Raw genomic sequence first — 13201 nt, 5'->3', positions numbered from 1 at the left:
GGTAAATATAAGAGATTTGGGTTTATTTCACTAAAATAATTTACTTAAAATAGAATCTTAGAAATCTGAGACATTTATGAAAGATATTTCGAGCATGGAATTGACCGGAGCCATTTTGGAATGGCTATCCAGAGATATTAAGACTGACCAAAAACCGGCAACTAGTAAAATTTGGAATTGAAGAAAGATTTCGGAGTACAGATGTTGAAAAGCAAAGTTTTCACAACTTTCCTTGAAGACACACGATGGATATGAAGCCAAGTGGTTCAAAAAAGCTCAATTGATTGAAAGTTCTGGAAAAATTCCTCACAAAAAATTTACGAGCTGACAAACAAAGCTAAACCATTGCGCTGTCTCGTGTTCTTGATACAACTTTTTATACTTTTAAGCATAAATAATTTTCCCATTTTTTGAAAAAGGTTAAAGGAATACCTCTAGAACTTAGGTTATATGCAGTCATAGCAGATTTCCATTAGGTACCTTCTGCTGTATTTTTACAAATGAATATTCGTTGATTCACACGATACCGGATTCATTTCGTATCGGATTCACTCTTGTTTACACGGTAACGCTACGCTTCAACACTGCTCCGAAAAATCTATTGTCTTTAAGCAGTTGCATAGCAACGTGGAATGTTGTTCATTGTTTTGCTTGAAAAGAGCGCCAAACTGTTTTTTAAAACCCTGAAAAAGAAGCTGCCATTTCGAAACAGAGGTTCTGAGGCGAAACCGTATCAGATTCATGCGTCCACACGAGCTCAAAAGCGATTCGATATGATTCCATTCCACATTCACAGCGGAATGGTTTGACTCCGTAAAAACGATACGGAGCGTATCGGATTCAAATTTCATCGTGTGAACAGAAGGACTATCCGATATGAATAGCGATCCGATACGAAATGAATCCGGTATCGTGTGAACAGGGCTCATACATTTAAAAGGATTTACCTTGAGGACACTGATAGTGTCGTCGATAATAGTCAATATTTTGGTTCTGCAATAGAAAAAAGAATTCATTAGAGAAAAACAAAGCAAAAGAAGTTCTTAAAAACCTTATTGAATTTTATAAAATATGGCTATCGATTCAAAATTGTACTCTTAGATTTGAGTTTTCATTTTAGATTTCAAATGCATTCTACATTTTCTATATATTTTGATTCATGCTCAAACTTAAAAATCTAAGTTGCACCTGCCAACCTAAGCAGTTCATTTTAAATACTATTGTGTGAATATAAATTGCTATAAAGGAAAAATATCTATAACTACCATTAAATGATAAACGTGATCATTTTGGCAAAATAATATTATGCCAATAAAAAAGAATAATAAGGTTTTGAATCGTGTTCTCAAATATTGCTAGTGGGGAGAGGGGGGGGGGGGTTGTTGTAAAAAGACAATGGACGCGAGTGACGTTTGAATAAATTAGAATCAATCATTGAGGAAGTAAACGAAAATCGGTTTTTGGAGCAATAAGAGAACTGAGACTGAGAGTTTGCATTTTATACATGAGTTTATGTATCAAAAAGCCTTTGAAAAAACAAACATGAGTCATATTTAAGCCTTTCGTCTGACACTGTTGTCAGAACATAGATCAAACAACAAAGTATTTAGTTTAATTCATTTACACCCTAACACGCTTATCGTATTCTGATTGGATAATCAACTAATTCGTATATTGTTCATACATTTTACCTAGTTGTTTATTTTTAATCGTATGGATTCTGAGTCGAATCAGGCAAGTGTAGATTTATGTATAGGATGAGAAAATGTGTTTGATACATTTATGTTGTGTTTATTGGAGATCCTCGTCAAATTATTCATTAAGAAATCCAAATAACTTAGCCCATGTTAGACCTGATCAAACAACATTTGGAACCAAAAGTCTAATGTCAATCGGGCCATAGATTTGGAATGGCCTACCCAACGATCTGAAATCCACAGAAAAGTTGAGAATTTAATATAATAAGAATATAATAAAATTTTTATTAGTTTTTTCTAATTAATTTTAAGAAAATCTTATTCGTTTAAACAATGGGACGGACCGAATTGCAAATGTATTACCTGTCAGAATTTGTCAGTAATTGCAAGTTAATCTTTAATTTAGTATCTATAATTACTTCAATATACTAATTGGTAGCTATGTTCGATTTTTCGAATCAAAATAAATTTACAACAACAACAGCAACAATAAACAGGCTATTGTGACACAACTCTGAGTTTCATGTGTAAACAATCATCAGGTGTAAGAAAGAAGGCAAACTAACTTCAAGCAAGATATAACGGTAAGAACGAATAATCGAACACAATAAAACGAAGTTAATTGTTAAGAATGATAAATCGTAACAACTGTTCGAAGATCGAAAATTGCTAATCAAAAGTTTGTTCTGGTGTCTATATTGGCTTATCAATCATGTTCTGTTATTAAGTATTTATTAAGTACTATAAATTGAATTATATAAAAATAAATTTTGTAAATTATGCCTGACAGAAAAATTTTATATGTTTTCAGATGTTTTCTTTGACGTGACTCTGCCTCGCTGACGCTTGATGTCGTAAGTCTACCTAATTCATTTTCTGTCGTTGTCTACATTATACAAAATGCTGCTCCGTACACTTTTGGGATCGCTTTCAGAGGTGATCCCGTATGGATCCGATCTGTACCGGATCCCGTGTAAACGGGTGGATCTGGTCCAGATCGGATCCGTCTACATTATTTGTCGAAAGTGAGACAGAATATTTTCCAATTCAAGGTAGTTTGAATAAGTAGTCTATGGCTTTTTGGAGCCAGAAAACCGAACATCAAGTTGATAGACTACTGTGTTGAAGAATTATCACGAAACTTTGACGATATGTCGTCGTACTTCTGTATTTTCTCAATCCTGTCCACCTGCAAGCTTTGAAGTTTTGTAGTCCAATACTACTTTTAAAAGTAGCGAAGTTTCCTCTTCAGTCCACGAAAATTTACCCTTTTTAGCGTTACCCCCCTCCATGTTCAGGTTGAACTGTGTTTTTATCACGCATGAAATTCTGAAAACGTCATATGCGCGCCAATTTTGAAAAAGCGCATGCGCGTAACCAATTGAATTCATCTGGTTCCGTTCCCGTGTAAACGCAAATGGTTCTGGATCGGATCCCGTGTAAACGCATTGACATTTTAGGGATCGGATCCAAAAGTATCCGGATACTTTTGGATCCGATCTGGTCCAGGTCTCATATAAACGGGGTCTTAGTCTTCCTGTTGAATCATTAGAGTTAAGATCAAAGAAGGAGTATCTTTTGTGCGTTACTTGTTCAGGGCTTAGGCCCTTTGGCCTAGCCCATCGCTCCACCAACAAGCTTGGTTATTCACTTATTCTTCACCGTCATAACAAGAACCCTGATTGGTACATTTGGTGACAGAGGTGGATGGCGGTGAAGAGAAAAGTGGGTTGAAAGGAGAAGATTTTGCCGTTGACGTAAAACTTTTAACGAATGTCGACGTGAGATTTATCGTAAGGACTTTGGTTTTGAACTGATATTTTTGCACTTTGTTGCTGATTGATGCTGATCTGATCATTGCTGATTACTGCTGATTGTTGCTGATTGTTGCTGATTGTTGCTGATACCATATCAACTATGCTGATACAATCTTATAAAAGGAAAAAAACGTGGCGATCAATTTTTGGCGATCCTAAAAGACGCTTTTTTTGTATGTACAGTAGTTGTACATTATATTTGCCGTTGTGCGGGAAATATGATTGCCGTTGATGCAATTTATCATGCTAAGTGCTTAACTGCATCATACATCAAAGTAAATCGTATACAGTTAGGTGATGATTTTGATAACACGGGGAAGAAGTTTCATGGAATTGCATTTGCTACGTTGATTGAGAAAATGAAATTAGGCCAGCCGAATGCTTAGTTATCAACTCGGAGTAGCAATAAACGGACGTGTACATAAACGGCATAGAGGTAGAGATCTATTCCTTTTTCAATTCCGAAATTGGCTGAACATTAGCAACTGGGTGTGACATATTTTGACGATCAAGCTGTAATTCTTGCTGAAGCAAGTATAATAGTGCGAATATACATACTGAATGATAACAAGCAAGAATTTGATGGCAAAATTGGATGAAAGTGCCAGAAAGAAAGAAAGTGCCAGAAAGAAAGAAGATGGAAGGCCAGTTTGCCATTGTGGCCTTCGTGTTTGTCACGCCGCCAAGTATTGCCACGACAGGATGTATTCATGTCACCATCTTTGCAATGAAACTACCCGTCAGAGAATGCCAACGCCGACAAGCGAAGTATCACTGCCTTTAGCCAAAGCAGTCCTGAATTGGCCAGTTTGGAAGCAAGTTTTAATGTTTTGAAGAAAATTGTCATAGAGATTCAAGAAAACGTTACACCCTGGTGTCAAGATGGGACGCAAGAAGAGATGTCAAAAGGAGCAGAAAGAAGTCAACAGTCCGAGGACATCTCTGCACAAAATAAAATTGACTTTTTTGTTAGGCGCTCACCGTACCATGAGAGTTCACAAAATTTCTGCAATGTCTTAGGAACTAGGTCTCGTAGTTTTTATTTTACGGAGGGACCGTCGTTGCTGCTGGACAATACGCAGTTTATAATAATTTGTTAGAGTTAAAGGTAATTTGTATATACTTTTTGTACCGTGTGTCATGTCAGTTTTTGTCGTTGTTTGGGTGGCTCCCTTTGAAAAAGTCAAGCCAGGAGGCTTGTCTTGGAAGGAGGGAGCAATGTTAAGCCCAATCTCCAGTGAGAAAAAAATCAGCGAAATGCGAAAAAGTTCGCGCGAATACGTCTTAGGCATGCGCAGTGATCTTTTGCTGGGATTTCTCGCGAAGAATTTCCTCTGCGAAAAAAAGTTAAAATGAGTTTAACTTTTTTCGCTTTTCGCTTGCGAAATCCTTCAACAGCCAATCATATTCCGTATTCCTTTGTCACGCTTCCAAACTTTACATTCCAATGTCGTGAGCTCAGCAAAAGCATTCAAAGGCATTTGTCGCGTGAAGTATATCGCAGCGAAATTTCGCAAGACTTTTTCTCACTGGAGATTGGGCTTTAAACAATAGATTTTCCTGTTGTATGACGTAGTTTGTGAATTTGTTAATGCACTCTTGTTTGTCTGTAATCAGTTACCATGCCATTTCCCATTAATTGCCATTACTTGTTGTCAGTACCCTATTGTTTCTGGGTAATTTGTGCTTGTCATGTGTTTTCCATTATATTGCCATGCTGTTTTATGTTGAGTCAGTCGTTATATAGAGTGGTTGAATACAGTCGTCATATGAAGCCGTGTCGTATCGTTCAGTTTAAGTCGCCTATAGTCGCGTTTGAAGTTGCCGTTACATGAAAGTCGTTTAGTTATTGGAAGTTAAGTTGGAACCGCCGTCGTTTGAAAATTGAAGAAAACTTTTGTACATATTTTGTTGCCCTTCTTTTGCCTATCCTTACCTGTCAAACATAGTAGTTTTACATTATTCACTTATTAACTGTCATAACAAGAACCCTGATTGTTACACACTGGATAGCCGTTACCCAGCAAAACCTTTTTTATCCGTTGAAGTTCCAAGTCTAGTTTAGACTTTGAAAAAATCAACACTGCCCTTTGAGTTAACGCTTTGATAAGGTTGATTCTTTTTTGTTTTGGGCAAAACGATCTCCATCGAGTGTATAACCCCAAAAATGTGTGTTTGGATAAACATCGTGCTTTGAAAAGGAAATCTAGTTTGCAATTTAAATGAGAATCACAATCAGTCTTGAAGAAGCTAACTAGACCGAAAAGAATCCTTCCCGCACAACTGATTGCAATCAATTTTTGGTAGAGCATATACATGAGTCATTTGTCCATGAAAAAGCCAAACTTGACCCCTTTCATATTTCAAAGAAATTCGCAACCACGGAAGTGCAAACAGTGGAAATTCAAGGCGGCTTCTGAGAATGAACTAAAAACAACGTGTGTCTGCTCCACAGTGTGGCCCGAAGGGCATATCACTCCACGGGAATTCCGTGCGCCTTTGGTAAAAAACCTTTTTATTTTAAAAAATATCCTATTAAAAATAACCATAAAATCATCCCTGTCGCCGGGATCTCAAATCTATAAACGGTCCTTCAACCGTGCAGGTTGGTGGTCTGAAGACGATGAAGCCCCTATAAATGGTGGAGAGGATTCATTTGAGGATTTGCAAAGAAGCAAAAAATCTTTTAGGGCAATACGCTATCTGCTACTTCGGTTTTTTCCCCGCGATTTGAAAACAGCAAAACTTGTTGAAAGATTAGTATTTGTCATTTCTTTCTGAAATCTTTCCTTATTCAGATTTATTTCCAATTTTCTTGGATTATATTGAAGCTTACCTAAAAAGACTTGGCAAACTATTCACAGCTCAACTGGCAAAAAGCAAACAACAAGGTCTCATAAAGTATTTAGCACATCAAGTTATATCATAAATATATTTAATAGGTAGTTGATTTCTTTGTTTCGTAGACTGGACATATACTCTATCTAACTAAGCACGTCGGATTTCGCCAGAAAACAAAGTTTCAGTTGTACAGCTTGCGTAGTCACAAAGTTTTAGTGCGATAGCCAACAGTGGACTAGGTATAAGTACCTCAGTCCAAGCAAAGCCTTTGGTGAAGTTTTAAATCTAGCTCTGCGTTTCCTTTTATCTAGCACTTCAGACTACGCCAGGAAACAAAGTTTCAGTCTTATAACTTGTATAGCTATTAAGTTATGCCGCAAGACAAAATCAAGGACTGGGTACAAGTGCAGTAATCTAAAAATTGCTTTTGCGGAATTTTTAAAGCTGTTTTTGCATCTCATTTTATTCAGCACGTCAAATAACGCCAGAGAAAATGGTTTCAGTTTCATAGCTTGCAAAGTTAAAACCTTGTAGTGCTATACCTAAAAGAGGACTGGGTACCAGTACCCCAGTCTAAAAATAGCTTTTGGAGGCATTTTGAAGCTTGATATGTATTTCATCTTACTTAGCATATCTGATTGTGTACTTGTACCAAGCTTCATGCTATTATTATAACATGCACAATTTTACTATAAAGAAACTTCAGATAGCAAGTTGTTTGACAAAACGAAAAGTTTCAACAGCCATAACTTTTTGCTTATAGGTCAGATCACATTGTTCTTTTTATACCTTTTGCTCAGTTTTGCAAGCTCTTTCTGATTATATCATCGGATTAGAAAAATTTGAAATTTAAAATTTTGCTGACGTGCATTTTTCATTGTTCAGGAAACGCAACTTCCGGTCATTTACCAGAATGTTCCCAAGGCTTTTCCTCTTATGATCATTGGTTTTTACTCTTATGATTTAAACTTTGAAAATTTAAACTGTCCAAACCACTAAAGTGCAAACAGTGTACATTCAAAGCATGGTTTCCATTAAATCGCAAAATGTTGCAAAGTGTCGTAGCGTGTCGCAGAATTTTCGTTTGCTACACTCTGCGACAGGACCTTCCATGGGTCGCAGAATGTTGCAGAATTTGGCGCCATAATTCAGTGACAATAAGGCGGGAAATTTGGAAACAGGTTTTCTTGAATTGGCTTCTAATTTTATTACTTTATCGTTTTTGTGTAGAAGAAGAAAGAAGCGAAAATTTTGGATCAGAAAATGTTTGAAAAGGAAAACATGCATGGAATATTTCACACTCTAGTGCAGGAGCTTCGATTTCATGACAGGGAAATTTTTTTCAGTTGCCATGTTTTCATGCCATGTTTTTTTCGATGAAGGTCACCATTTTAAAAGGTATGTTAATCCTACTGCTGCAACAACATCATGTGACTCTTTCGTTCTAGGTGTTTCCATTAATCCCAGAGTGTCGCAGAGTGTCGAAGAATGTCGCAGATTGTTGCAGAGTGTCGCAGTATTTTTAGTACTGCAGTTTCCATTCGTCGCAAAGAGTTGCAGAACCAAACTTCTGCAACATTCTGCGACATTCTGTGACACTCTGCGACACTTTGGAATCAATGGAAACACATAGAACAAAAAAGTATTAGCTCTCCTTTGCAACGGATAGTAAAGTCTGCACGCAGGCTACATCAGATTCTGTTGTAAAGGGGCCGCATGTACGCAAAGCTTTGTTTTCAGCTGTCAATCGATGCAATTTCAATAACCAGGAAAAGGTCGTGGTATTAAAGTATTTTCCTCAATTTTGCCTTTCTAAGCAGCATGAAGGCAAGACTCCCTGAGCATTAGAAACTATGAGATGATTTCTATGGAAGGCTGGAGTCTGGAGTTATGGCTGCAGCAAAAGCCAGCCAGGTTAAAAAAATTTCGTGAAAAAAAGAGAATTTTGGTAGGAAAATTGTTTTGATGAATGAAATTTTCTCAGAATAAAGATAAATACACCTTCCTTCAAAAGTACACCAGTCCTCGCCATTCTTGATACAGATTGTTCACAGAAACTGATGAAACTTTATTCACGCTATTAGAATTCAAATCCTAATAGCGTGGCTCCACTATCGGGGCTTGGATCCCCACAAGAAATGGCACAGTGCGGATTTTTCTCGCAGCCGCATCCATAAAGCATGCGCCAAATCCGGTTTTAAAATTCTCTTTTTACATATGCCAAAAATAACGTTCGCCCAAGAAAGCTTGTCCTCTGGCTCACACCAAGCAGCAAAGAACCATACCAGCACTAACTTTCTGTTCATAGTTAGCGAGTTGAATGAAAAAGAGGGTTTCTCCAAAAGGTCTCGGAGGCTTGAGAATCGAAAAATCATTTGGTTTTCTTGCAAGTAGAACATAACGTTCTAAAAATAGCTCTGTTCCAACAATGCTAACTTTTATGGCAATATTGTAACCCGATTAAAAATGTGCAATGGACATAATTTCGAAAGATTTTCTAAGAAATGAGACAATTATGAAGTCTTTTTATCTATAGTTTTAAACATGTAGAAATTTGGCTTTCCGGATTGTACTGTTAGACTTTGCATACAGTTGTCAAATTTCTTCTTCTAACGGCCATCGATGCCTCAAAATATTTGATTTTTCGCAATATCACAAGGGGAGATGAAGCGGAAAAGCAAAAATACACTTCGTTATTTGTCCGTAAAATAGAAACTGTAACCTTTCTCATGCAGACATTTTTATTAAACGAATGATGCCTTTTATTTGTTACTGCAATCTAGAAACGATTTTAGTCCAAATCAATGAAACAGTTCCTTGCCGTTAAAATTTGTTAATGCGTTGTTTTCGAGATCAGCTCATCAAGATTCGAGAAGCAAGGTGAGTTCGATAAAGGAAACAGCGTAGGTAGTGATTGAAATTATGAATGTAATCAGCAGTGTGATCAGAGGTGCAGCCCCTCTCCCAAATTCGATGTGCATAAAAAAAGTATTTTGACCTAGGAAATCAACATAAAAGGCCGCGCAAAGACAACGATCAAGTTACTCGGAAAGTTTACAACACTGCAAATGCTCAATTTCAGTTACTGAGTTTAGTGATTTATTCAATTAGCTTGAAATCTCTAAGAAAACATGTAACGATGAATGGCACAAAAAATATGTTTAAGCTACTCAACTCTCCCCGAAAAATGGGCATTTCCGACAAAAAGGCGTGGTCTTGCTTTTTTCTAATAGCAAATGTTTTGCACTCCCCGCCGCCCTTGGTCGGCATGGAAAGCCTAACCGCCATTTGCGCGACTGATAAAATAAAAGATAAGATTGTATAAGACAATATATTGCGAGCGCGCGACAAATTTTCTAGTCTGGGCAAATTCCAATGAAATGAAACGGCATAATTAATAGGTCTGGTTGTCCAAACAACATGAAATTTTCGGCACAAACTAATTTCAACACGAAGTTTCCAATTTCATTATTAATTTAAAATGAAGAAGTACCAGACGGATTACAAATCCGTAATTGTAAAAGGAAGACAAAACGTTTAGCGGCTCTGCAGGTAAATCTCAACTTGAAACGGCCACAATAATTATATAAAAGAAGGCGGGAGCCTTAGCCTTCACTGATTCAAATGAAGAGATTGGTTTCCCAAAATTATGTTACTGGAAGCAATTCATGCTTGAAAGTAATTTGATGATTAAAAGAATGTTCAAAATCCTGCTTTAATTGATAATGGGGCGGATGGAATATTTTTTGGCCGGGAAAATCCAGTTTTCGGGGTCCGCTACAGGCATGCCGGAGCCGGGGTGAGGGGCTTGGGGGTATAGTCCTATCAATTTTTTGTTGAAGTATGAAATTATTTTTATGGCAAGGGAGCAAGTACACATTGACTATTGTGGTCCACTACCATGTGAGATATTGTGGTCCACTACCACTTGTTAGTTGTTGCGGACAGATATTCACGATTTCCAGAAGTTGCTATTGTCCAGTCGACATAAGCTTCATCACTGTTGAATCAATTAGACCGAATTTTTGCAATACATGGGATACCTGAGTCAATTGTTACTGACAATGGACCTCCATTTAACAGTGAGGATTTCAGTTGATATGTGAAAGCTCTAGCAGTTAAACACCATTGTATCACGCCTAACTGGTCCCAAGCAAACGGAGAGGTAGGGAAATTCAACCAACCGTTGATAAAACAATTTGGGCTGCCATCGTAGAAGAAAAGACTGGAGGCAAGAACTTCATCGATTTCGTCTTCAATATTGTATAACTCCGCGTAGCACAACGAAGATACCATCATGCGAGTTATTTTTCAACAGGTAAATACGCAGAAAACTACCAGCTATTGACAGAAACCACATCTTGGACAAACACCAACAAGCGCGCCAGAATGAGACAAAGACTCAAGACTATCAAAAACAATATATGGACGCAAGAAGACATGCAAAGGAACGCAACATATCAGAAGGTACAAAGACATTGGACTCGGGATGGCACCAGAGTAACATGCCACCTAAAGTTCATTTGCAGCTCACAGAGTCCTTTGCAACTTCTTGCCTTTGCAACTTCTCACAGAGTCGTTTGACCGGGGCTTTAAACGATTGTGAGAAAATGACTGTAAAGTCCCGGTCAAACAAACCGAACATCGCACTGAGCAATACTCAACATTTGCAAATCTTGCTCAGCCTTGCTCAGCGCGCTGCTCAATACAGGGTCAGGTCAAGCCTCCGCAACAAAAAAACTAAATTTCCCGCAAAATTTTTGGCCTTCTTTATGTTGTCAAAATGGCGAGCTTAACGGTTTTAGTGAGCACAATACCAACGAAAACTTTCTAGGTATTCTTGGTGCAAAACGTACCGCACAAGTTAGCCAAGCGCGAGTTTAGCAAAGTTCAGTTGGGTGGTCAAACGAACCGAACTTTTCACTGAGCAGACGTGTTGAGCGTTGCTCAGTGAAATGTTCAGTTCGTTTGACCGGGGCTTAAAGAGGTTCTCCAAGTATATTCTAAGCTAATCAAAAGGGTGTGTCCTTTGCTATGTATGTTACATAATTTAATGCACCAACTTTTCCTCCCAGTAAAACTTCCTATCGTTTGGTCTTCATAACCTTTGTTTTGTTACCGAATTACAAAGTTTAAATCTGAAATATGATGGATTGACTACTCACCGAATCTTCAACTTGACCAGAGGCAGCAACAACGAGCATCAAACAGACGATGGTACTCAAATTCAATTTCATTATCACGTACTTCAAATCCAGTTATTTCCTGTGTGTAAGCAACAAAACTTCTGTTCTGGCTCTTTCAGTCGGAGTGTGTGTTTATGCTTGCTTTCACCAATGAGCAGGGACGGATCCAGACTGTCTCGCCGTCCGCAAGTAAGACAGTCAGATTTTCAGACGTGTGTCGAAAAATTGCCTTTTGTTTAATGCAAAGTATCGTTACTTTTATTGGCCTGCGCTCAGTGTCTCAGTCAGTATACGCAATCATATGAAAGTCAAGGATCCATGAAGATGATATCGGGGAGACCGCAGGGATCCAATGTAGTCAGATTCGGGGTGTCCGTTAGGCTGATGGTTTTTTTAAAGTTCGTACAGGCAACAACTCACAAATCAAATTGTGCGATTGTGCGGCATCGGTGAGACGTATGTTGTGTAAATTCATTATGCTGCCTACCACCCCGAAGGAGCTACGTGCAAGACCAGGCATTTTGCATTCAATGTTGTGTGGAAAATTTGTGATCAATATCGTGTTGTGTCTTGAAATAGAGCTTTTGCAAAGAGTGGAAGACCTAATAAATGCAGAGGAGTTCCGAGGGCCAGCTGAATTAAGACATACAGAACTTGCAAGAATTGAGAGGGCTGTCCCCCACAGTGTATTTTTATGAAGACAAGTTTGCAGCCTCTTTTGTTTCAAAGAAAAACATATGGTTCTGCAGCCTCCAGTCAATGAGAGGGTAGCAGCGGCGAGGTATTCCAGGCAAATTTATTTCTACAGCCTCCTTATTACAGTCATTCTGAAATTTTTGCACATTACCCTTTGGTTAAATTTCATCAACAAACCAAGCAACTTTTGTTAAATATATTTGTAATAAATAGTTATAAACCAGTTTCACATTACCTAATGAGCCCGAGGCACAGAATAGGAATTAGGCAGAAGGAGAACTCCTGCCTATCAGGTGAAGCCTGAAAAAACTAGCGCATGCGTTACTTTATACGAGGCTTAACATGTATTTGTCGGGGAAATTTTAAAAAAGAATGAAAGTAGACAACTTTATTTGAGACGAAATGCCCCATGATAGTGAACAAATTCAATTATATATCATAATTCGTTTATATCTGATTAATGAATGATAATTTGTCATGGTTAAGTTTCTCTAATGAAATCGAGGTTAAAGGGGAATTAAGGAATTCTATTGTTGACTCAGGCTTCAAAAACAACAAAGGAACCGACGAGAGTTACCCTTCGCCTATTTCCTATTCAGTGCCCGAGGCGTCACTTCGAAAGCGAGGTTAACGAGATACTCTCGCCGCACTTGGAAGAAAATGGAAAGTGCGTCGAAGTTGCAGAAGCTTGCAATTCTTAACCATGTATGCAATGCAACAGTTTTTTAAATTGATTTCCGAAGTACAGTCCGCGAACAGCTTTGAAGATCAGGCTTCTTTCACGGTCAAGGAACAACAGTTGATATTGTTATCTAATAGAGAAATGATGTCTGAAGCGAAGGCCGATCTAACTCTAACGTTTGCTTTGTTGCCGTGCTCTTCAAGCCAGTTCAAGACATTTTTCGACAATTATTCAGCCGACTTCTTCCTCTGTAATTTACAAAACTTTCTCGGCATTTGAGCT

The 13201-nt window shown here is 38.0% G+C and overlaps 1 protein-coding gene across 1 annotated transcript in view; it reads right to left on the bottom strand.

Annotated features, from left to right (window-relative positions):
• LOC135690786 (uncharacterized) overlaps positions 1–11859 on the bottom strand; it is a 97758-nt gene extending 85899 nt beyond the window's left edge. Inside the window, exons 1-2 of the mRNA XM_065208444.2 lie at positions 11521–11859; positions 948–993 (exon numbers count right to left, since the gene is read on the bottom strand). Of these exons, the coding sequence (XP_065064516.2) occupies positions 948–993; positions 11521–11592 (118 nt within the window). The 5' untranslated portion in view covers positions 11593–11859. The remainder of the gene's footprint in view (positions 1–947; positions 994–11520) is intronic.
• Between the last annotated feature and the right edge of the window lie 1342 nt (positions 11860–13201).

This window comes from Rhopilema esculentum, chromosome 4, assembly GCF_057945365.1.
Source record: "Rhopilema esculentum isolate cy_ngs chromosome 4, ASM5794536v1, whole genome shotgun sequence".
NCBI classification, from domain to species: Eukaryota; Metazoa; Cnidaria; class Scyphozoa; order Rhizostomeae; family Rhizostomatidae; genus Rhopilema; species Rhopilema esculentum.
This window is presented reverse-complemented; position numbering and strand designations above follow the sequence as displayed.